The following is a 23,106-nucleotide window of genomic DNA, read 5'->3' as shown; positions in this document are numbered from 1 at the left end:
ACTATCGACTCGAATCAGTTTCGTAACGAGCACTATGTCTCTGGTGGTCAGTCGCTTCGACCTCGTCGAACCACCATCAGAACTACCTCTGACTGATGATCCGACTGCGAAGCGAAGAGACGCACGGGCCGCAAATTTGAGCTTCTTTCTCGAAAATCAGTACGTAGCTCGGCGCTTCTACGTGTTGCGGCGTTGCGGCGTTGCAGTCGAACCACGACGCTAGGCGAAGAGTGTCGCGATTTCAAGTGCCTTAGAGGGACCGCCTCGACACAGCGACCTGCGATGTTGAAGCTTTGCGAGCATTCGAGTATCGTTAATCGCGCGTCGGTATCGCAACTAGGGACGCTTTCATTGTCAAGAAGACCCGCGCCATCATCGTTGATCTGTCAGTTACGTTGCTGCGTGCGACCGAGGGGCCCTCAAAGCGTGTTACGTTCGATGCCGACCAACCTCAAAAGATCTTAAAGATGCTCTGCTTTACAACATACTCTCGATAACTTTCGCCGCGACCCTTACCCCCCATCCTACTTTCCTCTCCTTCCTCTCGAACAATTTCTCATCGACGACATCTCCCGCATCTTTCCGAATCGCCTTCAACTCTTTCTCCAGTTGTTTCCGCAACCCGTAACTTTGCGTCGTGATCAATACGTTCGCTTCGAGATCTCGCGTCGCTGATCGAGAGCCATAGTTCGAGGAACCGATGAGGGTGAGATAAGGCGGGAGGGGAGTGAGAGAGAGGAGGTATTGGTCGAGATCGTTCGCGTCGGCGAGAGGGGATGCGTTGAGAGGCGTCGAGGAGCGGTTCGACAAGGCGGGAGTCAACCAGATACCTGTGAACCTCGAGATCTCGAACCATCAGTTGCCTTGTCCGTGGGAGGCGAGCGAAAGAGCGAGACAGAGATTCACCTTTCGCATGATAAGTCCAATTATCCTTCTTCCATTCCCTCATTTCGACCCCCAATTCCGACTTCTTCCGCCTCTTTGCTTGTTCGACGAGTTCTTCGTAGAAATCTTTCGAGAATTGCGTGTAAGCCGGTGGAATATATTTCGAAACTCCTTTCGAACCGAAGAATCCATTCGCCTGTTCGTCAGAAAACGCTTCATCAGTCCAAAGTTCCTAGGAATGATGACCGCGAAATAGCGTAGACGAACCTCGGGGGAAGCGGAAACGATTCCGACTTTCGCTTTGCAGCCCAAAACGAGTTCTTTATATTCTTTCCTCAACCCGAAATATCCACTCGTCCAATCGATCTTCGTTTCTCCACCTCCGGGTGCAGTAGCTAGCATGTTTGCGGTTTTAAAGATCGAAGGAACTACGAGCGAGGTTTCTTGAGTTTGTTGGAATGGGTACATTTGGAGGACGGGTCGAAGGGTTGTGTCGTAGGGAGATTGGAGAGGATAGGACGGATGCGAGGAGAGGATCGTCGAGGGTGGTGGCGAAGCGTTGCCGAGAGCTGAGGAATCGGAAGAGGAGGAGGAATGAAACGGAGGTAATGGAGAAGCGAGGTCTCTCCAAGGTTTCTCCGTCCATCGCTTGATGAGGTCGTTATAAGCTTCCGCGGCGGAATTGACATAAGCTGGAATTAAATGCGGTTTTTGAAACGGAGCACACGGGAATGGGTTCGATGTTGGCCAACCGAGCGTGATGGATGGATGCTGGGTTGAAGTGTCTGTTGCGGTGAGTCGATATGAATATGATGAGGTGATGGAGACTAGGGATGAGAAGAAATCGGCGAGAGGTGGATGATGCGAGAATTCAATGTAGCGGTCTTGTCGATTTGTAAAGTAGTCTCGACTTAGGTTTGCCCTACATCGTGTCGGAAGATTAGCCGCTGTTCTACGGTGCGGGAGTGGAATCGAGCGCTCACCCAGACATGATGACATCGTCGTCGAAACCATAAATTTTCATATGTTGCAAACCCCAACCCTCATTGAACCGCTTCGGCACGACCCTCTCTTTCCATCCATACAGATCAGGCGTATGGAACAGTCTGAGGTCGACTCGGTCGGGAAAGGCGGCAGATAGGGAAGCGAGGAGGGAAGCGGAAGAAGGATTCGGGGTTTCTCGAGTTGAACGGAAATAGTCGGTCAAGAAAGTGAGCTCGAGCGAAGGGTTCCGCCGTAGTGCATCATGGAGCGTAGATATCTACCACAGAAGTGTTCATCAGCTTAGCTAGAGAGAGGGGACAGAGGGCAGCGAAGACTGACCAGCTCTTTCTCTTCTTTCCCGACGTAGAGACTAGCGATGAATATTGTCCTCTTTGCATTCCTGATCTTGTGCTATTCTCCCGAGCGCAGCAGCGAGTTCTGGTGTCAGACTCGATGAAATGTTGAATGTGGAGAGAATCGGGAACTCGAAACTGACCAACAACCGTTGATAGAACTCCTGGGGCTCATACAGGACCTTTACACATTCCTGAGCTCTCGTACGGAAGCAAGGGAGGGGTTCTAATCGTTCTTCGAGGTCTTGAAACGCTGGATGTCCTTGATCGGGTCGAACCGCTGCTGAAGTCGTCGTTGAACTCGTGCTTCTCCGAGTGGGTTGAGCTAGCAGCGACCGTCGAGTGAACTGCCGCAGCGTGCCATGCTTGAGCATGAATATAGGCCGAGATGCGAAAATGTGAGGGAGAATGAGAAATTCTTCGGAACTGGCTCAGAGCTGCGTCTCGCAAGACTCGCATCCTCGTGACGGTTCTTTCGCAACGATATTCATTATTGCTATCACAGCTATTACTTTTTCCCTTTCTTCTTCTTCCCTCCTCCTCCTCCGCCCTTGTACCCACTCGCCTTGCTCGGAGTATTCGTTCCCTTCCCCGGCGTCGATGGCGGTTCCTCTACCGCTGAACTCCCCTGCGTCAAAGCCTGTACCTTGTCCCTCTTCTTTCCCCTCATCTTCTCCTTGTTCTGTAACAGTTGATCCCGCATCGAAGGTCTCTGTCTCTTTGGGATCCATCGATCTTCGGCCGGAACTCGGTTCGGATCGAAGCGTTTCAAAGGTCGAGTCTTGGAACGAGATTTGGGCATTGAGGGGTTCTCTTCAGGAACGGGTTTGACATTTGAGGTAGAGGCGACGGGGAGTCGAAGAGTGCGAGGCTGAGAGGGGAGAACGAGGGAGAGAGGACGAGATTCGAGGTCTTCAATGTTGAGTTGGTCGGAGGAAAGCGAGGGAACGGAAGAGAGGAAGGAGAGGTGAGAGGAACATTGTTCAGAGTTGTGTTGTAAGTCGTCCAGTTCGGGTGAATCCTGAAAACGAGATGGTCTTGAGCGAAGATTGAAAATCGGCGCGAGCAGAGCCAGACTCACGGTATCTGCGGTATTTGCCAGATCATCAAATACATCTCTACTCTCTTCATAGTTTCCTAGTCGGTAGTCCTGCAGACAGGTCCGTCAGCTCTGCGACGAAGCAAGGATAGCTCTTTTGAAAACTCACGACTTGAGCGAGCAACACTTTCGCGCCTCGATCCTGCTCGAGATCAACCTCCTCATCTTGTTCGAGCACTTCCTTAGCTTCCTTCGCTCTCGCCGATTTGTACAGAGCATAAGCGCGTTCGACTGGTTGAATCGGTTGATCCGCCGATTTCAGCGCTTCCGGGTACCGTTCCAACGCGAGCAAGAGCTGTAGACGAGTTGATAGGGCGAGGGCATCTTCAGGCTCGACTCGGAGGACTGTCCACGCGACACAGATGAGTACTCGGCGGACTCAGAGAGCGGGAGTTGAGACGTACTTTTCGAAACCGTTCGCAGAGCGGCAGCATAAAGAGATTGATCCAACTGATCGTGTAGCGTTCGGTACAGCTTCTGAGTCGATGACATGGTCGTATCGTAAGTGAATGAGAAGAGGAGAGTTGTCCAGCGCATAATTTCACAGGCTGCCACATCACCAGATCGAACTTTTCGCACTCGCTTCTCTCTTTCTTATCTTCTACCCTTTCCATTCTATCGCACAGTTACTCTACGTGAGCAATCCGTACCGCCAGCTCACTCTCTCCCCCAGTTGACTGATTTACCCCACTCCCCTTCTCCAATTTCTCTCCACTCTTCCCACCTTTCCCAATCGATTTCTACTCTTCTTTCGCTCTCCCTTGTGAAGTCACAGTATGTCAACATCCACAGATCAATCAAGAGCAGTAGCCGCACCAGCTCCTAGCAAGTTTGCCGTGATCAGAGAAGATGAATAGTCCGTCATCAATTTCGCTTTCCTCTCTCTCCTCTTTCTCAAGGGCTCTCAACTCACCTCACTTTTACCTCTGACTCTCCAGTCTCGCACCATTCGAACCAGCGATCCAACATCGGTCAGTCCTTTCCCCCCTTCCACTCTCTCTCGCTGATTGGGATCCTTGCTGAAAACTCTCGGTTTTTTCGCAAACGCTTCCCTTGTTAGAACGGACAAGTTTGCGAACTGGGTAGAAACGATCAACACTCACGAAGGAGGCTTCGACAAGTTCTCGCGAGGTTATGAAAAGTACGGATTCATCGTCGAGAAGAACAACGATATTACTTATCGAGAATGGGCTCCGAACGCTCTTGCCGCGTACCTCGTTGGAGATTTCAGTCAGTCTTTGATTCTCTCTCAGCTGTTCTTGAATGGGTTGCTGAGGAGTTGCTGCTTGACAGATGGATGGGATCGAAATGCGAATCCGATGAAGAAGAACGATTTTGGAGTTTTCGAATTAACGATTCCGAACACGAATGGTCAACCCGCGATTCCTCACAACTCGAAAGTGAAGGTAAGGCATCTCCTCGTCCCCTTCTTCACGTTAAGAGAGCTTGAAACTGAATGGATGAGCGGGTTGCTTGCGAATTTTAGATTTCGATGGAAATTCCCGGTGGAGAACGAATTGAACGTTTACCTGCTTGGTCAAAGTGAGATTCTCGATCCCCGGTATCTATGTGCGTCCAATCGAGCGTGCGCTGATATCGGCATCGTACTCCTGCAGACGAGTTATCCAAGATATGACGGTTTCACCTTTGTACGATGCCGTCTTCTGGAACCCTCCTCAAACTTACACGTTCAAGAACAAACGTCCTCCTACACCTCGCGCCACGAAGATTTACGAAGCTCATGGTTAGTCTTCGATCACTCGCTCGTTTCCTCTTGCCTTGCACTCGGCTAACGTACGACATGCTTGAGGATGAACAGTCGGTATCTCGAGTCCGGAACCCAAAATTGGATCTTACAAAGAGTTCACGAAGGACGTTTTACCGAGAATCAAAGCTCTCGGTTACAATACGATTCAACTCATGTGTGTCCGATCAAGCCCAACTCTCTTCCTTTCCCCTTTCGCTCACTCTCGTTTCGGTCTGGGTAGGGCGATTATGGAACACGCCTACTACGCTTCCTTCGGTTATCAAGTCACTTCATTCTTCGCCATTTCGTCTCGATATGGAACTCCCGAGGAGTTGATGGAATTGATCGATACGGCACACGGAATGGGTTTGACCGTCTTGTTGGATGTCGTTCATTCTCACGCTTCGAACAACAGTTTGGATGGATTGAACATGTTCGATGGAAGCGGTCATCAATACTTCCATGAAGGTCCGAAAGGTCGTCACGAATTATGGGATTCGTAGGTTTGACAATGAAGCACTCATCCTAGTACAGTTACCTCGTCTGACTAAGTGTTTCACTCCTAAACCTACAGCCGTTTGTTCAACTACGGTTCCCACGAAGTTTTGAGGTTCTTACTCTCGAATTTACGGTTCTACATGGAAGTTTACCAATTCGACGGGTTCCGATTCGATGGAGTTACTTCGATGATGTACACTCATCACGGAATTGGAGCTGGATTCTCGGGAGGTTATCACGAATACTTTGGAGAGAACGTCGATGAAGAAGCTGTCGTTTATCTCATGCTCGTTAGTCTCGCCTTTCCTCTTCAGTCTCTCTTCCGTTAGTAAACCGAGAGGTCTGTGTTCTGCAACAGGCGAACACGATGATTCACGATTTGTACCCTCATTCAATCACGATCGCCGAAGACGTTTCCGGAATGCCCGCTTTATGTCGCACGGTTCAAGAAGGAGGAATCGGATTCGATTACCGTCTATCAATGGCCGTTCCCGACATGTGGATCAAACTCTTGAAGGAATCAAAGAGTGACATGAGTTGGGATCTAGGGAACATTTGTTTCACTCTCACGAATCGAAGGTACAAGGAGAAGAGTATTTGTTACGCTGAATCTCATGATCAAGCGTTGGTTGGGGATAAGACATTGGCGTTCTGGATGATGGATAAGGAGATGTATACGAACATGAGTGAATTGACGGAATTGACCGTCGTCGTTGATCGTGGTTTGGCGTTACATAAAATGATTCGGTCAGTTGTCTCTCTTCACATACGCTAGTGTGTGCACGTGATCAGCTGACGTTTAGTTGAATATAGTCTAATCACCCACGCTCTTGGAGGAGAAGGTTACCTCAATTTCGAAGGAAAGTGAGTCATTGCGAAATTTACTCGACTCTCTCGCTTTCTTCCCGGATCCGGATCAGCCTGAGGCTGAAGTTGTTTTTCCTTGACTACACAGTGAATTCGGTCACCCTGAATGGCTCGATTTCCCTCGTGCCGGTAACAACGATTCTTACCAACACGCTCGACGTCAATTCAACCTCATCGAAGACGACTTGCTCCGATACAAGTACCTCTGGAGGTTCGATCAAAGCATGAACTTGTTGGAGGACGAGTTTCAGTGGTTGAGCAGTCCTCAAGCTTACGTTTCTCTCAAGAATGAGGTGAGCTCCTACCCTTCTCCTTTCATGATTAGCTCGCTTCTAACTCTCGTTTCCTGGTATGTAGAGCGACAAAGTCTGCGTCTTCGAACGAGGAAATCTCCTCTTCGTCTTCAACTTCCACCCTACCGATTCTTTCACGGATTACCGAGTCGGAACCGACTGGGCGGGCAAGTACAAGGTCGTGTTGTCTTCGGATGACGAGAACTTTGGAGGTCACGATCGAATCGACAAGAGTGTGGAACATTTCACGACTCCGATGGAATGGAACGGAAGGAAGAACTGGCTTCAAGTGAGCTCTCTCTCTTTCTTACTTTCTTCCTCGCCTAGAGTTGAGTTGACTGATGATTTTGACTCGTCGCGTTGCACAGCTCTACGTTCCTTCCCGTACCGTTCAAGTTCTCGCTCACTAGAAGCCTCTCGCTTGGTTCATTCCCTCTTCTCTCTCCTCTTTCGGATAATCTTCTCACCCTCTTCCTACTATTCCTGTATCATATCTTCCGTTTGTCTCTCTCAAAAATTCCCGCTTCGTCAGTCTTTCGTTTCAATCAGTTCGTTCAGTTGTCTTCCTCTGTAAACAGTTAGTTTTTCGTTAGTAGTTTTTCTTTTCCGTTGTTCCCTTTCTCTCTCCCTGTAATCTCCACAGTTTCGTTCTCTAGAAATACCACCGATCGTTCCCTCTGTGACTCTCCGAGCTCAGAGAGAAAGGCACGAGAGGAGGGCTCGAGCTTCTCTCTGCAGACTTGTGATCCTCTCACAGCCTCATCAACCTCAACAGTCATGATCTCGTCTGTATCTAGCATGCACCTGGCGGCAGCGCTCGAAACTTAGATCGGGCAAAGAAGCGAACTGGCTACAGAAGTAAGAAGAAAAGCTGTCAATACTCTCTCTACTCATCACGCTACTCTTCTCTCCTCGCTACGACGATCGATGCAGGAAATCGCTTGCAAGCATTCGCGCGAGGTCCCGACAGAGACAAGAACCTGTCCGACGGGGAAGCAGAAGGCTGATCAAGAGACAGATCTCGCAAGTTTTCGAAAATGCGCGCAAGAGTTCAGGAAGGCAGATCGACGATGACAACGACGCACGACGCAAAATCTGCCCGAGTCGGGTACGACGTGCTACAGGGTACTCTCAGTGACTCTCGAACAGATGCAGATGCTTGTTTTTGAACCTTGGTCGAAATTTCCTCGGAGACATAAAGGGAGTTTCGTGTGGAAAGAGAGGGAGAGAGAGTGCGGGGGGGGATAAATGCAACGAGAGAGAAGAGAGAGTCGGTAAAAGGAGGGAGAGTAGAGGGAGAGGCGGTAGAAGAATAACAAAAATAGAAGAAGTAGGCAAAGAAGTCAATGGGCGAAAACGAAATCGTAAATATTTTAACCAGATCCTCCAGAGTAAACCTTTCCCTGTAAGCGCAATCAAGGAGGTCAGCGTCAGCGTCTCACAGATGCGATGATGGAGGAGGCTCGATGCTCACGAAGACGAGTTCTTGAAGTTTGTCGTACATCGACAAGACTCCGGCTCCGGCAACACCACGGAGGATGTTGGCTCCGGCTCCCTTGAAGAGCGAAGAGACACCCTCGGCCTTGACGATTTGCTGCAGAGCGAAAGAAAGAGCGAGTCAGCAAGTGAAAGAGAGAAGAAAGAATTGCGAAAAAAACTTACTCGTCCAGCGTCGAGCATACCGTTGTAGTGAACCTTCTCACCAGAGGTCATCATCATACGACGACGGATGGTGTCAAGAGGGTAGGAAGCGATACCGGCACCGGTGGTGACTCCCCTATTGAGCGAAAGAAAGTGAGTGAGTCAGTTTTCGAAATTCGGTAGTCCAAGGAGATGAAATCGCAACGTACCATCCGAGAAGGAAGGAGGCGAGGAAAGATCCTTGGAGGGATCCGGTCATGACAACGGGCTTGAGGGAGTCGTACATACCTAGGAAGGAGGAAAGGGGGAGATGAGTTTTCAATCGAAAAGAAAGAGAAAATGAGAAAAGTGAGAAAACTTACCGAAGTAGAGACCACGGTAGACAACGATACCAACAACGGAGGGAAGGAAACCACGGTAGAGACCGGCGATACCATCGGAAGCGAGGGTCTTCTTGTAGACGTCGAGGAGACCGTTGAATTGACGTTCACCAGCGTTTCCTCCCTTGGCGGCACCCTTGTTGTCGGCGGCGAGACGAGTACGGGCGTAGTCGAGCGAGTAGACGAAGAGGAGGGAAGTGGCACCAGCAGCTCCTCCCGAAGCCAAGTTACCGGCCATCCAAAGGGCGTAACCGTCCTTGGCTTGGGTGTACGAGAACAACGACTTGTAGTAGTCCTTGAAGGCGAAGTTGAGGGCTTGGGTAGGGAAGTAACGGATGACGTTGGCGGTGTTTCCTCGCCAGAACGAGACGAGTCCCTCGTCGGCGTAAGTGCGGGCGGCACAGTCGGCGATACCCTTGTAAGGAGTAGCAAGACGTCCCGACTTGAGCATCTCACCTTGGTTTTGGACCAAAACTAATCATCGTAATGGCAGGAGAGTCAGTCTCTGTTGGAGCAAGGAGAGTTGAGAGAGAGTGTGTTAAACTGACGCTTGATTCGCTCGATGGGGGCAGCAGCGGTCTTGGCAACCGCGGCGCTAAATCACATCAAACGATACATGTCAGTCTATTGCATGTCAACCGAGTACTCTCCAAAGAGCTAGGGGAGCGCGAGAGATGGGATCGAGGAGGCGAAAAAACGTGGAGGTCCCATCCCGATTCCACCAACTCGACACTCTCCTGCTCTCCGGATCAAACGAGCTAGGGAAAGAGAACTCACGAGACACCACCCATCATGAAATCAGCGAAGAACTCTTGCGGGGTCTTGGACTTCTTTGCCATTTTTGTTATCTACTCCAAGTCGAAAGGCCTCGGTCAGTTCCATGCGCTTGTTGATACGAGGGACGGCGATGCGTTGATCTGTAGAGATCGTACAAGGTCGTAGGAGGTCGAGGAGGGTTGAGACTGACAGAGAAATTTGACCGAGGGTGAAGAAAAAGAGAGAAAGAGAGGGAGGGAGGAATCTTTGGGTCGCCTCTCCTCTCCCTTTCGACCGCATTCATTCGCTTCTCGCGTCTCTCTAGCTCGGATTGACACGTACTTTACTGCTCTGTGGTGTATTGCTAGCCTGTCGTCCCACTTTCACGCTTTCGGAGTCGTCGGAAAATCGCTTTCCTCCGCTTTCTTCCGAGACGAATTATCGATCGATAACGCGATTTGGTTCGACTTTTGTATCTGAGCGGAAGCTACTTGGACCACGAGCTTTAGAGACAGCTGCTAACATGGCTAAGCTTCGAACGCGATCGTTTGGGAGCGCCGAGGCGTGAAACAGCCCGGGGTTTCGCAGTTTTCATTTTCGTCTTCGTGTGCTTGCTCTCAGTTGCGGTCGCGTGAAGCAGGTAGCTACCTCTAGGCTTCATTGGATCCATATGCTGCTCTGAGAGCGGATTCACTCACAGCTTCTGCTCGTGCTGCGACCCTGAACTTCCGACGAGTTCAACGTTCGCTGGCAATTCGAGAGTTCTCGTTTGCATCCCTTATAGTGAACCCGCCGAGAGTGCAGACTTGATTCGGTCCCAGACTCCAGGCGTACTGGGGGAAATTGCCAGGGAGGTTCGAAGGAATGATGTAGGATCCGTCGCAGAGGAGATCGACTCGTTTGAACTCGTTACTCATCGCTGCAGCCCAGCCGTACCGCAAGGGGTTGAGGTATGACAACCAGAAGAGCCAGCGCTTTTGGGAGAATATCTACAGGAGAGGGGAGGCGTCAGAGGCGAAGGAAGAACGAAAAAAACGAAAACTCACAGGAATGAGATAACCAGAGTCTGTTCGAGGCTACGGGTCAGCAAAGGTGTAGAGCATGAGGATAGATAGGCTCACAGGTGATCATGACCGTGATGATAACGGACGCGAGACGGGAAGCTTGATCATAGATTGTTCACTGTTCACGAGAAAGTGTCAGGTTTCTCTGAAGCGGGATTGTTGAGCGTGGTTCTCGAGCTCTCATATCAGAGCTGGAGGGCGACTCTTCGCTTCGAGCCGCTGGATCGTCCCTAAAGCTCTTGTCTCGACGAACGAGAGTTTCTAGCACATTTGGAAAAAATCTGGTTCATTGCCTAGTCTGTTGAATGAATAAAGACGGGAATGTTATGTGTGATGGTATCTAGCTCCTAGTAGCGCCTGTCTCTTCGACGTGCTCTATCCTGCCCATCTATCGTTCCGCGTTCACTTCTCCCCCGTCTCGTCCAGATGTGATTACTTCCCTCAATCTCCCTCCTTATGACTGGACTACTTCCGACAGCCAAATCCAGCTCGAATCGACCTGATCTAGACTAGCCGATCCTAGTAGGCGTCGCCTTCTCCTCCTTCCTCCCCAAACCCTTGTCGCTCAAACAAAACTATCTCCGTCAATTTCTTCTCCGTCGAGCCTTTCTTCTTTTCCGTTGCCAGTAACGCCGACAGAGATTGCCAAGGTACTAGTGTAAGGTTCGCTAGTGGTGCGTCTTCTAGGTCGAGGTCCTGCGAGCGTCGAGAAGAGGAGGAATTCGTCAGTTTTCCCTTCACTCGAGAAACAAGCTCGAGTTGGGACGAAAGCGAGAGAGAGGAGGGACGAAAAGGGACATACGACTTCACCGAGTAACACGACGTTCTCTCCTCGTACCAGGAAGACCCCTCGGTCTGTTTGAGCATAAGATTTCGAAGGAGGATGAAATAACCGTTCGACAGTTTGTGTCAACACCAAATTCGCTGTGTTCCCTCACGCGCACATGATCCATTAGTCGTCAGTTGGGATCGTCTGGAAGAGTACAGGAGAGTTGGACGGACCGTATTGATCATAAGATCTCAGAACTCCAACGAGCTTGCGATCGTCCCTCAAATGCACCAATACTTTCTCTGATCACGCGCAACTCGATTGGATGAGACTGGGGAGTGCAAAGGGTAGCGAGAGAGGTGGTACTGACTGTCTACGAGTTCAATGAGCGCTCCCGAAGTGGTGAATTGTAAATTCGCTAATGGATCCATTCAAACAAGCTGCTGGGTCGTAGTCGGGTATATGGTAGCTAAAGACGAATGTACAGATGCGTCTGGAGGTTGTGCGCGGATGATAGAGAGGTGATCGAGATTGAAGTGGGACGAGAAAGCGAATCACTCTGTCGGCTTCGTACCTCTCACTCGATTGACCTGACGACACGATTGGCGCATCACGGTGCTCTTCATTGATACGCTAATCGGTCGGCAGCGATCGCTCTGGCTCACCGCAAACTGTCTCAGCTCGTTTCTTGCTTTCTCCTCTGGCTCTCGCTTCGCAGCTTTCTGCTTCGTTCGCCCTGACATTGCGTGTATAAATGACAACAGACGAGATAATGAGGAGATAAGAGGTGACGGGATAAGACCAGGAATGACGAAAGGAGAACCTGAAGAAACAATAAACCCAAAATTCAGACAAGTAGAAACCAGATTGCGAAAGAAGTATGCGAGTGAATTCGTGGACGAGAGGTACAGGTATCGGTGTGATTGACGGAAAGGCTAGGCGGGAACGAAGGTGTAGAATCGGCGACAGGCGGGACAGACTTTCGGAGGTGGTTGAGTATCTGCGAAACAAGGATTCAACCTCTGTCAGTTCCGCGTCTCTCTTTCCACCGAGCCGAGATCCTGATCGAGGAGACGTTACTCACTTGTCAAGAACGCGCTGACTGGCTTGATCCTCCCAGAAGTCGATTCCTCCTCGGTTCTCGAACATATTGTCGTCGATACCGCAGCTGTCTCCGTCGGTCCATTCTCGTATCCCTCCGGCTTGAACTCGTCCTTGAGGTAGATTCGCCGTCTGTGGTCGAACACTGATCCGTCCATCGGTTCGAGGTGAAAGAAAGCAGTTTCCGCTGGTGGTCTCCACTGTTTTGCGTTCGCTCTCCGTGTCAGCTCATGTGAGGACGAGTGGCGGGAGGATAAGGCAACGTACAGCGACATAGTAGTTCGAGTATTGGGAGTAGTCATCGAGGATTTCTCGAGCTGGTTCACCCTCAAGTATCCTGAAAGCTTTCTTCCTCGTCGCTTCGTCTCGAAACGCGAGGTTCCTGCGCGATCCATGATCGTTTCAGCGAGGAGTCACGACGTGGCTGAAGCGACTAGAGACCTTACACAGTGTCCATTCGGTCTCGCACGAGCAAGCCCGCTTCGACCATATTTCCTAACGGAATGAAATCCTGTTTCGGGGCGCGTATGAGCGCAAGTCCTCAAACGAACGCAGAGAGGTTTGCAGAGAGACTCACCTGTAGAGAACAGTTGATATTGATCCCACAAATCGTCAAAACTGGTGCTTTCCGCAACTGCACTTTGCTCAATCTCGGCGGTGTCGAAGGAGAAGGAGCTTGAACCGTTTCCACCTCTTTGCTACTACCGCCCGTCTCCTCACTTGCCATCCTCAGATTCGCTAGTCCTCAGTTCGGGTTTGATGAAGAGGCGATGTCAACTCGATACCTTGGACCCCGCAAGCGAGTCGAAGAAGGTTCTCAAAAGTTGATGGATGAAGGTGGTCTGTTCTTGAGAGGCAGAGTGTCGCGCTGGTGGTGGTGTCGAAGGAGCAAGTCGTTCGAAACTTTTCTAGCTTGGTCAAGATGGAAGAGTGATCGAAACAGACGTCTCATTCTTTCTCCGCTGTAGATCTCGTTCGCTCAACGACTTTTCATGGAAGAGCAAAGTGAGAACTTCCAGAAAGAATGCCAATTCTCAACGGCTCTTGGATCAGTTCGACACAACGAAGAATTTGTTCGTAACTTGTTCTCTGCAGAAAGAAGCTTCGAGAGAAGTTCTCTCGCACTCATTCGCTTTCGTGACTCGCTGTCCGGAAAGAAGTGTCTCACAGCGGAAAGTTACATAGCTCTTTATGCTCAAACGACGATGAGAGATACTGTAGCAGCTGAGGGGGAATGAACGACTATGCATGGCTACAGGAAACGAAAGTTTCCGTCGAAAAAACTATCAAGCTCCCTCTTCTTCGCTCTCAACCACTGGATCCCATCCCCTCCTTCCTCTCCACCCTCCTTCACCAGCTAAGAACGTATGATCACACACGGCATCCGCAGAAGGTCTCAAGCTAAGATCAATCTCTAAACACCTCGTGACGAGGTCGATCGCGTCCGTCATTGAAAGTTCTCCTCCTTCCTCTTCATGACTCGGCGAAGGCGATGGAGAGCCGACTTGGAGGGCAGAGTCGGGTAGTTTGAGTTGGAGTTGGGCGAATGCGCGGGAGTCAGGAGCTAGACCTCGCATCGCTTCTTCGGGAGACCAGAATGGACATTCACCTGTGAACGACCCGAGAGTCAGTGATTGTGAGTCAGTGGAAGGAGGAGAGGAGACTGACCGCAGATGAGAACGTAGCCGAGAACCCCAAGAGCCCAAACGTCTTGTTCTTTTCCGCTGTATCGAGCTCCTTTCAGGACTTCCGGTGCAGCGAAACTGTGAACGCAAGACATCGTCAGTCAACGCACATCGAGAAGCAGATGACAGTACTCACTCTAGAGTACCCGAAAACGTATCGAAGAACCTCCCGTCCTTGACATAAGCCGCAGATCCAAAATCGATCAATCTCACGTTCCCATCTGCATCTAACACGACGTTCTCGTCCTTGATATCGCGATGTACTATCGAGTGTTCGTGTAAGAACGCGAGAGCGTCTGCGACTTGCGAGAGGATTCGAGCGATCGGTTGAGGTGGGAGTCCAGTCGGATGCAAATCGACGAAATCGAATAGGTCTTGACCTCTCGAGGGAGATGAAGAGTTTTCGGAAGTAACGGATGCGGTAGCTTGAGGCATGACCTATCTCACATCGAGCGTGTCAGTCTCGAGGTGAGGGAAGAAAAGGGTGAAAGTGTTTACTGACGAGATAGTAGAACTCCCCGTCCTCGAAGAAATCCAACAACCCACACACGTTCGGATGTCCCGTCGCTATGATTCCTCCGTCCTCTCCTCCTGTCCAGAGATCGACTTCTGGTTTCCCCGAGTCTCTTCGAGTGATTCCTCCTCCCGATCTCTTCCTTCCTCCGGCGACGTTCGATTCCCTCCGCTCTCGAGCCGCACTCATGTACCTCAGCCGAGGTCGCGGGACGAACGGAACTCGACGAAGATGATCGAGGACGTGAACTTCGATCGGGATAGGACCGAGAATCTTGTGCTTCTTCCAACAATCGGCGAGGATTCGTTGTTTGATGACATACTTGATGATCAACTCGGGCTGAACAACACAACTAGACATATCAGTACGAGGAAGGACTCGTCGGGAGAGAGAGAGAGAAGCAGGACTCACGCCAATCGGTTGACCCTTCGGTCCCTTTTCCCTCGCTCTCCTCACGCTCCCATAAGCTCCTTTTCCCGCCTCTTCCCTATCTACGACAAAGCTCGATATATCCCTCAACCCAGTCACTGCAGAATAAGTCCTCGGATCAACCGGACCTAAAGGTTTCGTCCAATCGAGATCGACGGCCGTCACGATCGAACCTGTCTCATCTCGTGCCGGTGAAGGAATCGCGAATGGAGGTTCGTAAGGCGTCGGGATTTCGTTCTGATCGAGTGCGGGAGTTGGAGCAGTCGAGCGAGGTGTACCAGACCCTCCTCCTCCTCCTTTTCCTCCTCCTGAGGTAGTGAACCCTTCTTCGAGTGATTGTAACACGGTCGGCGGTAACGGGAGCTTGGGTAACCGTGGAGGAGAAGAACGAATCACTCCTTCTTCTTGATCTTTATTGATCACGATCGGAGGTGAGCTGAGACCTCCCGTGGCGGAAGTGAGTGAACCTCTCGAAAGGGCTGGTCTCGCGATTGTTGTAGGATGGAGTTGGATCGAGGATTCACTCTTTTGAGGTCGATGAGTAGGTTTGAACGTTTCGATCGCGGGCAAGGGTTCGGAATCGGGAGCTTTTGAGGAAGAGGTGAGATCGGGTTGCGATTGTTGATTCCCTTCGAAAGTCTTCGGTCCTGTCGGTGGAGCGGATAGTGGAGTGGAGATGGAAGAGAGCGAGGAAGTGTTGGAATGAGAAACGAATCCTCCTGCCGTTCCTCCTCGAGTTGAAGAATACGAGAACGACGATTTCGGGACATGAGAATAATTCGGTCGTTCGATCGTATGACCAGAGTCGAAAGAATTCGAAGGTGGTTTCTCCGGAGGAGCAGCGGGAGGAGGAGTTGGAGTCGGTATCGAAACTGAAGAAGGAGTTGACGACGCTAATCCCCCTTTCTTCTTCTTATTCTTCTTATCACTACTACTCGTGAACCTCGACAGACTCAACGATAATCCCAGATCATCCGACGAAGATTCTTCATCGTCATCGTCGTCTTCGTCCGATGAAACATCCCACAACGAAGGTCTCAACGGATTCCTCTTCCTCTTAACTGTCTCCTCCCGCGCTTTCGGCCCTTCGCTCTGTTCCTTCTCCCACCTCGACCTCCGCTCCTCCTCTTTCAACCTCAATCGTTCCTCATCCTTCGCTCTCAAATCGGCCAATTCACTCAATTTCCCTCCTAAACTCCTCCATTCCTCCGTAGTAGGAGTCATGACCATTCCTTCTTCTGCCATCCCTCCTCCTTCCGGTAAAGACATCGATCCAGGACTCGATAACTTCGAATCGTTCAAAGAGAGATGAAGTCCACTCGTTTGGAGCGAGAGTCGACCGGAGGTGGTTGATCGTCGGGAACCATGTCGAGATCGACTTCGAGATGGGGGTAAAGACGGTCCAGTACCGAGTTCGAGATTACCGCCGCCGGTAGGAGAGCTCGTTCCGGAATCTGAAATCGCCGAAGAAGAAGAAGTATTCCATCCTCCATTCCAATTCGATGGTCCACCAGTTCCTCCTCCCGACATGACCGTCACTCCATTACCGTATTCTGCTGATGAAAGCCTTTGTTGAGGATATTGAGGATGATGATGATTTCTCGCGGTATTGAAATAAGGTGCGGAAGCCTGTCTCCTCTTCTGTTGAATCAATTGCGCTAACCCGATCGAAGAACTGGGGAACGAAGTTTGAGCTGTTGTAGTCGGATCTGTCGGAGGGAGTGAAGCTAGTGCGGTTCGAGTATCGGGAGAAAAAGGGGAATTCGGTTCGTTTAGATCGGGGGAAGCGACTGGAGAAGGAGTCGAGGCGGTCGAGACGAGGTGAGATAGAGGAGAGGGGGAAACGACGGAAGGGAGCGTTTTCCGTCGGTCGTGAAGGAGAGATTTTCGATTTGGATTTGTGCTTGGATTTGTCGGTTGAGAAGAAGAGGAAGAGGATGTGATCGAGGAGGAACTCGTCGTCGATCGATTATCGTATCCACTCGAAGAGCTCGTGTTACAACTACCACCTTGTTCCGTATGTTCGTCTTCTTCTCGTTCGCGTCCGAGCGGTCGATCGCTCCAAGGAGTCATTCCATTCATTACTCCTCCAAATTGACTCGATCGAGGGGATACATTGTGTGGAGGAAGTTGTCGAGGAGACGTCGGACTAGTCGGAGAGAGGGAAAGTGATGCGAGAGTCGCGAGTTGCGAAGAAGATCTTGAGTGGTGACGAGAAAGTGGGGGTAATTGAGGTGCTTCTCGAGACGTTATCGGAGGGGAAGACAATGGAGAGCTGTTTGACCGTCCAGAAGTCATCTTGAGGTTCTCCGTCTGGCGCAAGAGTCTGCAGGAGAGTCGATCGAGGCGATTTCAGAACCAGAACTGTTTGAATCGACCAACTTGTAGTCAGCTCTCGAGCTACTCTACGGTTGTGAGTTGGTTGTATGCTGTCCATGTTGCAGGGATCGCTCGCCCACCCTATTCCAAGCCGTTGAGACGAGAATCCCATTCTCTCGTCCCCTCCACTTAGACGTCCCTTTCTTCGTCGAGAGAAAGGCTTACCTTTGTTCGTGAACCTAATCTGAGCTCTCACCAGATCCCGTGAGCTACTCTGAGGCTGTAAGTCGCTCTGTTGGCGCGATGAGACGAGATGAAGAGTCGGAAGAGATGACAATGAATCAGTGAATGGGTGAAAAGCCGATGCAGTCGTAGTGGGTGTCGTGATATGCTACAAGGAGGAGCGTCGTGCTGAGAACGAAAGTCGGGATGAAAGGGATAGGGGAAAGAGGGAGTCGAAGTTGAAGTTGAAGCTGCTCGACGAACTCAGTTTCTGTAATTGAAGAGCTCAAGTTCATTAACCCGATTACCCTATTCGGATTCTGGCATTCCGATCTCACATCATGCTCTGATCCTACGCTCGAGGTGCAAGTCGAGAGATCGACGACGAAATAGCAAAAGGCTAAGCACGATAGGATTGCGAAAATGCTGAAAATGCAAGAACGTTCGTCCTTTAAAAACCTGCTCCTCCTCCCTGCTATGCATCGATACACTATAAACAGACTCCACCCTTCTACGCATCTATAGCTTGCCCTCAACGGCATGCGACGACGTTGTTGTCGCTGTCGATTCTTTCTTGCCTTCGTTTGGTAGGCCCTTGTAGTTATCCGAAGCAACTTTGCCGGCTTCGGTTCCATCATCGAGGAGACCATCTTCTTCGTATTCCTATCAAGACAATCGCACAAGCGTTTCAGCGTGACCGAGGAGAGGGAGAAGAATGGGAAACTAGATGGAAGAAGCTCAAGCTCACCTCGACGAACGAAAACTCCCAGTGTCTCTCCTCGCCCCCCTTCAAAAAGTCCGTCTTCCCATTCCAAACCCTCTCCCACTCCACTTTCTCCCCTTCCTTTCTCTCGAATTTCGAGACACTGCACGTCGCTGCTCGACATGCGAGTCTCTCCTCTTCATTCCATTCCTTCCCTTCTTTATCCTTACTCAACCCTCCCAAATCTCCCGCAAGTGCCCTCGATAAAGCAATACAAGTCGCCGCATGGGAGAAAACGATCACTTTCTCAACTCCTAGTTCTTCGAGACGAGGCACCAGGACTTTGAGGAATTCGACGGCTCGGACGTGGATCTCGTACATTGATTCACCGGTACGAGGGGGAGTTAGAAGAGGAGTCCAGAACGAGGGGGAATCATGTGGAGCGAGAAGGGACGGTGGGAAGAATTGACCGAGGAATTGAGAGGTTGAAAGGGCTGGGTGGAGTCCTTTTCGGACGGGGAGATACCATTCTCCTGTGAACGGTAGAGGAATGCGGATGCGAGATACGTCAGCCGGATTGATTGGAGGGCGAAGATAGGAGAGAAGAGCTCACCTAGACCGTCTTCAATGTGAATCGGCAAACTCAGTGTCTCCGAAGTCGGTTTCGCAGTCTGTACACATCGATACAGAGGACTAGCTCCCACAAACGTCACTCCGAGAATCGATCAGCTCTGCGGAAACAAGCGAAAAAAACGGGAAGAGCGCAATTTCTTGCGAAACTCACGAGCTAAACAGCATTACTTTCCCCTCCTTGATATCCTCCTTCGTCACATTAACCTCATCTTTCAAGAATGCGGCTAGTTCTTTCGCTTGATCGACTCCGTGAGCTGAAAGAGGAGGATCGCGAGGAACTCCAGTTGGGGAAGTCCATGTTTGGGTTTCCCATGACAGACTGAGATGGGTCGACAGGCGTTACATGGGGGGTTCAGATGAGCAAGGCAAGGGGTAGGGCAGGCGTGGTAGAGAGGGGGCAGTCGAGAGGGTGGGAAGAACTGTCAGTTTCTTGCCGATTTCACCGTAGCTCGGAAGCCAGAAGGGGGGCTTACCGGAAGCCTATGATGACCCGAAGAGTATCCAAGAGTATCCGAGCAACAAGGAGAGGGGTGGTAAGGTAGAAAGGGAATAAGTTGGTTCATCAGCGGAATGTCTCGGGGAAGCGGGAAACGAGGAGGAGCGTACCGTGACGGGCGACATAGATGGTCTTCAGCGTCATGGTAGTCTAAGCGAGAGCGATTCGAGTCGAAGCGGTGGAGAGTAGCGAGAAGAGAGCGAGGTAGTTGTAATGACGATTTCTGAGAGCTGGTGAAGGACTACAAGCTGCTTGACGACGAGCCCTTTGGAGAAGAGTCTGCTGGAGACGGATTTGCGCGATGAGGGTGTGAGGCAAGAGAGCAAAGCTGAACTTTCGCAAATTGATTTCGCAGAAGTGCGAAGTTCGCAGACAGGCATCATCTTCTCTCCCAGGCGGAGAAGCTGATTCAGCGCGTCAGTCGAAAAAGGTACTCCCGAGTCGCACAAACAACGAGAGTCCGGAAACGTTTGAACGGGTATTCTTTTGCAAATTTTCGATTATTGCGGCATGTTCTTTACGTTACTGAAGTCCATCTCTGGGTGTTGTGCTTGCAGCTTCTTGATCATCTGAACATCGTCCATGCGCAAGAAAGTAGTCAGTGCCTCCAAGGCTAGCTGAGCGAAAAGGAGAATTGATTGCGTACCTCTTGTTGTTTCAGTTCTTCCGATGTTGGCTTACCCATTTGCTGCAGCTCAGTAGCGTCGTCATTTGTATGTTTCGCGGGGTTAGATAGTGAGAACAGGGGGAGAAGATGTGGAGGGAAGGGATGCCATCGAAGAACGTCAGGAATGTACGTCCAGCTCGAAAAAGCGGTGAAGCGGAGGTTCAGCGTACCTTTTGCTGGTTGTCAAACTATAATCGTCGATCATCGGGACCAGTCAGTCAGTCTTACACACTATGCAAGGACGCTTGAGACAGGGAGATTCTCACCATCATCTTCTCTACCATTGCTCTCGTTTCGCCGTCCAAATCGCTCAAGGACGAGTTCTCCGGGTTAATTTTTGTCGTATCGATCTTGGGAGCCGACGTGACGACGTGAGGCCACCAAGATTGTTGAATCGAACCTTTTTCGAGCGAGATCGTGATTTCTCTTGAATCGTCTGCGGTACGAGAGGAACGGGCAGGGAGGCGGAGGGGAGCATGGAGGGTCGAGGGAGAAGAGAAGACGATGAATAGTCATTTAGCGCAGGAGCGAGCGAGGTTACATCAGCTTCCAGTCTAAACGTCGAAATCGTGCGAAAAACGAGCTCACCAAGGGTCCAAGTACAATCATCGACCTTGATCTCCTTCGGTAACTGACCACTCAAGATCGGTTCTTCGCCTTTCAATCCAGCTTTGATCGAAGTCTTCTTGATCTCGACGACTAGTTGCTTCGCTTTCGTTCCGGGCGGAACTGGAATCGAGACGGTTACATCGTTCAGGGTTTGTCGCCACCTGTAGGGGAGAGCTACAGAAGTGACTCAGGGTGTGTCAGCTCGTCTAGCTTAAATGGTAAGAGGAGGAGAGGAGGGAAGTTGAGGGAAAGATCTCTTTGAACGAGTCCTAAGCAGCTCGAGACGGCCTGACCTTTGCTCAGCAGCCATTCATAGCTACGGTCTTTCGACTACCCGTCCAGACTCGACCTTAGAGAGCTAGAGGCTCGCAGAACAGCGTTGGAATGATGAAGAACAGTTCCGACTCACCATCCTGTTCCTGTTTCTCCTTGATAGCGGCTTCGGCGTCAAGCTTCTTCTGTTCAACTTCACTGACTTGAGGCGCTTCATCCGAGGGAGACGACATGGTTTTGTTAGGTGACAAAAGGAGGAAGAGAAGTTTCGGTGGGCGATGCACCATTCTCCTTCGACGGAATAATCTCTCGAGTGAAGAGTGCAATCTACTGACTCATCTTTACTTGCAAGCGCGGGATAGCCCCAGAAGGAGGAGAGAAGCTTGAGAGGGATGTAAAATTTCGCCCGAACCTATTTCGCAAGCTTCAAGTGCCAACAAGTACTAAGCAGCCGCGACGATCACGAGGCTTCGACAACTGTCTACAAATCGTGCTCTGGGGCTCGACACCATCTCTACATTGAAAGCGAATTCTTCTTGCGAAAACGGAATCAGTGCTTTTGCGATGCTTGCTCAGGATTTCAAGCACTATGACAGCGGAAAGAGGGTACGAGGTATGACGGTAACGACAAGGTACGATGACGAGGACGAGGTTGCGGTATGGAAGAAAGGGGTATAAGGGACATCAGGAAACGTTTTGCGATTCAATCTTTTGCGGTGGATTTAGGCGATTCGAGCTTTTTTGCTGCTTCCGGCTTCTTCTGGGTCTTCTGCGTGACCGTTCGTGCGTCTACAGGTGCGCGAAACAACAAAAGGGCAGAGGAAAAGCGGTGCGTAGCGATCGGGAAGGGCGCAGGTTTCGAGTATAGGTCGATGGAAAGGAGAAAGGAAGGAGGCGAAGATCCGAGGAGTCAGTACTGATAATCTTGAGGAGAGTAATGGTGAATGTTGTGTGAAGACGCAGCTGTCAACCCTTTCCGAGAACCCTTCCTCTCACTCGTATGACCTCGCCCGTCGCTTCGTTGAAACTGAAAACTTTTGTAAATCTATTTGCTGCTGCTCCGACCTCGATGTGAGAGGGGGAGGATGGTAAAAGTGTGTATTTGTACGATGCGATCTAATAGGCGTGGAATCTAAAAACAAGAGGGGGAAAGAAGGAAATGCGAGTTTACTTGGCCGAAGCTTTCTCGAAGTATTCGAGTTTGGCCTTGGGGTCGGTCTTGATGGTGTCCTGTAGAGTCGTAGCTAATGTCAGTCATAAGCCCAGTGGGAGAGAAGGAGGGTGGATAGCTTACCTTGTTGGAAGAAGGATCCCAGTTAGCGGGGCAAACTTCACCGTGTTCATCTGTTGAACACGCCGATTCCGTCAGTATCGCTTTGGAGGCGCAGAGGAAAGGGCCGGCAAAACACCAGTGAATTGGAAAGCTTGGATAAGCCTGATGGTCTCGTCGACCGATCGACCGACGGGAAGATCGTTGATGGTGATTTGACGAAGAGTTCCCTTGGGGTCGATGAGGAAGAGACCACGAAGGGGGACCCCAGCATCCTCGATCAAGACTCCGTAGTCACGAGCGATCTTCATCGACTTGTCAGAGACGAGCTTGAGCTTGAGATCAGGTCCGAGTCCTCCTTCGTTGCGGTTCGTGTTGGCCCAGGCCAAGTGAGAGTATTCCGAGTCGCAGGAAACGGCGAGAACCTCAGTGTTGAGCTTGGCGAAGTCGGCGAGACGTTGGTTGAACGCGAGGATCTCGGTAGGGCAAACGAAGGTGACTGCAGGGAGAGTCAGTTTCGAGCCAGTTTCGGAGAAGCGAAAGAACTTCGAAGGACTCACAGTCGAGGGGGTAGAAGAAGAGTACGAGCCATTTGCCCTTGTATTGATCGAGCTTGACAGTCTACCAGGCGAGAGAGACTTGGTTAGTTATCCGAGAGATTCCGACCTGCTGTCTCAAAATCTGAAGACTCACCTCGAAGAATCCGTCAACGACAGCAGTGGCCTCAAAGGAGGGAGCAGGGTGTTGAACGCGGGCGACCATAGTGATCTGGGAGGATGGAAGGAAGGCGATAGAAAGATGATGGAACGTTTCGAGAGGGCGCGGGAAGAGGAGTTAGTAGCTGTACGA

The 23,106-nt window shown here is 50.8% G+C and overlaps 10 protein-coding genes across 10 annotated transcripts; 1 reads left to right on the top strand and 9 right to left on the bottom strand.

The window, feature by feature from the left end:
- Window positions 1-477: 477 nt before the first annotated feature.
- On the bottom strand, window positions 478-2,596 carry PGS1 (CDP-diacylglycerol--glycerol-3-phosphate 3-phosphatidyltransferase; the record flags this gene model as incomplete). Its single annotated transcript, XM_076633766.1, has 6 exons — window positions 478-830; window positions 907-1,081; window positions 1,153-1,807; window positions 1,869-2,146; window positions 2,209-2,280; window positions 2,366-2,596. 6 exons carry the CDS (start codon window positions 2,594-2,596, stop codon window positions 478-480), a joined length of 1,764 nt encoding a protein of 587 aa, XP_076486231.1.
- Window positions 2,597-2,730: 134 nt separating this feature from the next.
- On the bottom strand, window positions 2,731-3,813 carry SRP72 (signal recognition particle subunit SRP72; the record flags this gene model as incomplete). Its single annotated transcript, XM_076633765.1, has 4 exons — window positions 2,731-3,243; window positions 3,304-3,372; window positions 3,431-3,666; window positions 3,726-3,813. 4 exons carry the CDS (start codon window positions 3,811-3,813, stop codon window positions 2,731-2,733), a joined length of 906 nt encoding a protein of 301 aa, XP_076486230.1.
- A 284-nt stretch (window positions 3,814-4,097) lies between these two features.
- On the top strand, window positions 4,098-7,136 carry GLC3 (1,4-alpha-glucan branching enzyme; the record flags this gene model as incomplete). The annotated part of the gene is made up of 14 exons (XM_076633764.1): window positions 4,098-4,177; window positions 4,260-4,292; window positions 4,382-4,551; window positions 4,615-4,727; window positions 4,808-4,863; window positions 4,938-5,065; window positions 5,141-5,243; window positions 5,310-5,567; window positions 5,643-5,856; window positions 5,925-6,313; window positions 6,380-6,430; window positions 6,522-6,726; window positions 6,791-7,015; window positions 7,095-7,136. 14 exons carry the CDS (start codon window positions 4,098-4,100, stop codon window positions 7,134-7,136), a joined length of 2,067 nt encoding a protein of 688 aa, XP_076486229.1.
- Window positions 7,137-8,099: 963 nt separating this feature from the next.
- Window positions 8,100-9,586, bottom strand: PET9 (ADP/ATP carrier protein PET9; the record flags this gene model as incomplete). The annotated part of the gene is made up of 7 exons (XM_076633763.1): window positions 8,100-8,129; window positions 8,201-8,320; window positions 8,389-8,503; window positions 8,577-8,655; window positions 8,730-9,221; window positions 9,296-9,342; window positions 9,525-9,586. 7 exons carry the CDS (start codon window positions 9,584-9,586, stop codon window positions 8,100-8,102), a joined length of 945 nt encoding a protein of 314 aa, XP_076486228.1.
- Window positions 9,587-11,086: 1,500 nt separating this feature from the next.
- On the bottom strand, window positions 11,087-11,767 carry LSM1 (Lsm1p; the record flags this gene model as incomplete). Its single annotated transcript, XM_076633762.1, has 4 exons — window positions 11,087-11,263; window positions 11,370-11,491; window positions 11,570-11,638; window positions 11,707-11,767. The coding sequence occupies 4 exons, from the start codon at window positions 11,765-11,767 to the stop codon at window positions 11,087-11,089; spliced, it is 429 nt and encodes a 142-aa protein (XP_076486227.1).
- A 504-nt stretch (window positions 11,768-12,271) lies between these two features.
- Window positions 12,272-13,164, bottom strand: JCM6883_003214 (uncharacterized protein; the record flags this gene model as incomplete). Its single annotated transcript, XM_076633761.1, has 5 exons — window positions 12,272-12,336; window positions 12,421-12,637; window positions 12,705-12,819; window positions 12,884-12,948; window positions 13,015-13,164. 5 exons carry the CDS (start codon window positions 13,162-13,164, stop codon window positions 12,272-12,274), a joined length of 612 nt encoding a protein of 203 aa, XP_076486226.1.
- Window positions 13,165-13,723: 559 nt separating this feature from the next.
- Window positions 13,724-17,363, bottom strand: JCM6883_003213 (uncharacterized protein; the record flags this gene model as incomplete). The annotated part of the gene is made up of 5 exons (XM_076633760.1): window positions 13,724-14,046; window positions 14,106-14,200; window positions 14,259-14,560; window positions 14,625-14,975; window positions 15,048-17,363. 5 exons carry the CDS (start codon window positions 17,361-17,363, stop codon window positions 13,724-13,726), a joined length of 3,387 nt encoding a protein of 1,128 aa, XP_076486225.1.
- A 762-nt stretch (window positions 17,364-18,125) lies between these two features.
- Window positions 18,126-19,582, bottom strand: JCM6883_003212 (histidine phosphatase family protein; the record flags this gene model as incomplete). Its single annotated transcript, XM_076633759.1, has 6 exons — window positions 18,126-18,269; window positions 18,355-18,842; window positions 18,923-19,002; window positions 19,094-19,261; window positions 19,416-19,422; window positions 19,549-19,582. The coding sequence occupies 6 exons, from the start codon at window positions 19,580-19,582 to the stop codon at window positions 18,126-18,128; spliced, it is 921 nt and encodes a 306-aa protein (XP_076486224.1).
- Window positions 19,583-19,938: 356 nt separating this feature from the next.
- Window positions 19,939-21,220, bottom strand: JCM6883_003211 (NudC domain-containing protein; the record flags this gene model as incomplete). Its single annotated transcript, XM_076633758.1, has 6 exons — window positions 19,939-20,007; window positions 20,085-20,126; window positions 20,276-20,293; window positions 20,372-20,541; window positions 20,694-20,888; window positions 21,124-21,220. 6 exons carry the CDS (start codon window positions 21,218-21,220, stop codon window positions 19,939-19,941), a joined length of 591 nt encoding a protein of 196 aa, XP_076486223.1.
- A 934-nt stretch (window positions 21,221-22,154) lies between these two features.
- TSA1 (thioredoxin peroxidase TSA1) lies at window positions 22,155-23,019 on the bottom strand (the record flags this gene model as incomplete). Its single annotated transcript, XM_076633757.1, has 5 exons — window positions 22,155-22,217; window positions 22,282-22,331; window positions 22,397-22,756; window positions 22,818-22,878; window positions 22,951-23,019. 5 exons carry the CDS (start codon window positions 23,017-23,019, stop codon window positions 22,155-22,157), a joined length of 603 nt encoding a protein of 200 aa, XP_076486222.1.
- Between the last annotated feature and the right edge of the window lie 87 nt (window positions 23,020-23,106).

The sequence above is a fragment of the Sporobolomyces salmoneus genome, assembly GCF_050403485.1.
Source record: "Sporobolomyces salmoneus JCM6883 DNA, S_salmoneus_JCM6883_v1_ctg44, whole genome shotgun sequence".
Taxonomy (NCBI): domain Eukaryota; kingdom Fungi; phylum Basidiomycota; class Microbotryomycetes; order Sporidiobolales; family Sporidiobolaceae; genus Sporobolomyces; species Sporobolomyces salmoneus.
This window is presented reverse-complemented; position numbering and strand designations above follow the sequence as displayed.